We start from the raw sequence: 1,387 nt of genomic DNA on the forward strand, positions 1-1,387 counted from the left end.
CCCGACCCAGCGCCCGCCCCCGCCGCCTCCTCATTGGGCGACCAGCTTTGTTTACCTTATATGGCCAGGTCCTAACACCCTGAGGCTGCCTATTGGTAGAGGCACAACCTCACTCAGCTGACGTCACGGGGACCAAAAGATGCAAATAAACCGAGGCATTCTGGGAATGGGAGTTTGGGGCCGCTCCGGAACTGGCTCCGCGGGGTCCTGGCGCCCGCCCGTGAGGGCCGAGATTTCCGGCAAAGAGCACGAGATTTTTCGTGGGAAAAGCAGGAGAACAGCTGGGAGGGGGACGCCGAAGCACCAGAGGCTGCCGCCCCCGCCAGCCTGTCCCAGGCGCCGTCCAGAGGGTCATCGGGCTACAGTGGGGCAGACCCAGAGCCAGGCTAGGAAGGACCCACGCCACAAGTGAGCGATGAGAGATTGAGTGAGGAGAGCTGGGAGGCTGACTACAGGCGGTGACGTGCAGCGGAGCTTTGAAGCAGCTCATTCATTCATTCACTGAGCGAGTATTTGTCGGCGCCTACAGTGTGCCAGGCCTTTCAGCCTAGACCAGCCGATTTGGGGCAAAATGCCTAGAGATCCCTCTCTTAAGGGTGTGCCTACTACTTAACACAGTGCGATGCCAATCACAGAGGGGTTCAGGGTCTCTAAGTCTTGGCAGAGACGCCTGTGGCCCGGCGTTTGTGCCCATGCACAGATCTGTATGCCCCCACCTTGGGACCCAGTTCGGGCCAGAGCTGGGGCACAGATGCCACCGAGAGCAATGAGGGCGACATGGACGTGCCTGGCTCTGGTCACGGTCTGGACAGCTGCGCACAGTAGGCGCTTAGCTTTCAGTCACAGTACCCGGGGCATGACAAAGACGTCTGTGGCCTGGCGTTTCCGCCCATGCACAGATCTGTGGCTCCGGCCTCTGGGCTCCTAATTCCCGCCAGAGCAGGGGCGTGGGTGCCACCGAGAGCAACGACGGCGACGTGGATGTGACTGGCTCTGGTCCCGGCTCAGGCGCCTGCACACAGTAGGCGCTCAGCTTTCAGACACCGTTCCTGGGCCTTGGCAAAGACGCCTATTCACAGACCCGCCCCACCTGCGGACCTCCATCCGTGCCAGAGCAGGGGCCCGGATGCCACCCAGAGCAACGAGGGTGGCGTGGACTCGCCCAATCCTGGTCACGGCCGGGCGTCTGCACACAGTAGGCGCTCAGCGTTCAGACACGGTCCCCAGGCCTTGGCCAAGATCCTGTGGTCCGGCATTTGCGCCCATACACAGACGTGGCCCCGGCCTGCGGACCCCCATCCGTGCCAGAGCAGGGGCACGGGTGCCACCGAGAGCAACGAGGGCGACGTGGACGCGCCCGGCTCGGATCACGGCCCGGACATCCGCA

The 1,387-nt window shown here is 63.1% G+C and overlaps 1 protein-coding gene across 1 annotated transcript in view; it reads left to right on the plus strand.

Moving 5' to 3' along the window:
• UBALD1 (UBA-like domain containing 1) overlaps nucleotides 1-1,387 on the plus strand; it is a 38,785-nt gene that overhangs the window by 31,084 nt on the left and 6,314 nt on the right. The window contains exons 6-8 of the mRNA XM_011978499.1: nucleotides 701-783; nucleotides 900-983; nucleotides 1,066-1,347. Of these exons, the coding sequence (XP_011833889.1) occupies nucleotides 701-783; nucleotides 900-983; nucleotides 1,066-1,347 (449 nt within the window). The remainder of the gene's footprint in view (nucleotides 1-700; nucleotides 784-899; nucleotides 984-1,065; nucleotides 1,348-1,387) is intronic.

This window comes from Mandrillus leucophaeus, unplaced genomic scaffold (genome assembly GCF_000951045.1).
Source record: "Mandrillus leucophaeus isolate KB7577 unplaced genomic scaffold, Mleu.le_1.0 Scaffold195, whole genome shotgun sequence".
Taxonomy (NCBI): domain Eukaryota; kingdom Metazoa; phylum Chordata; class Mammalia; order Primates; family Cercopithecidae; genus Mandrillus; species Mandrillus leucophaeus.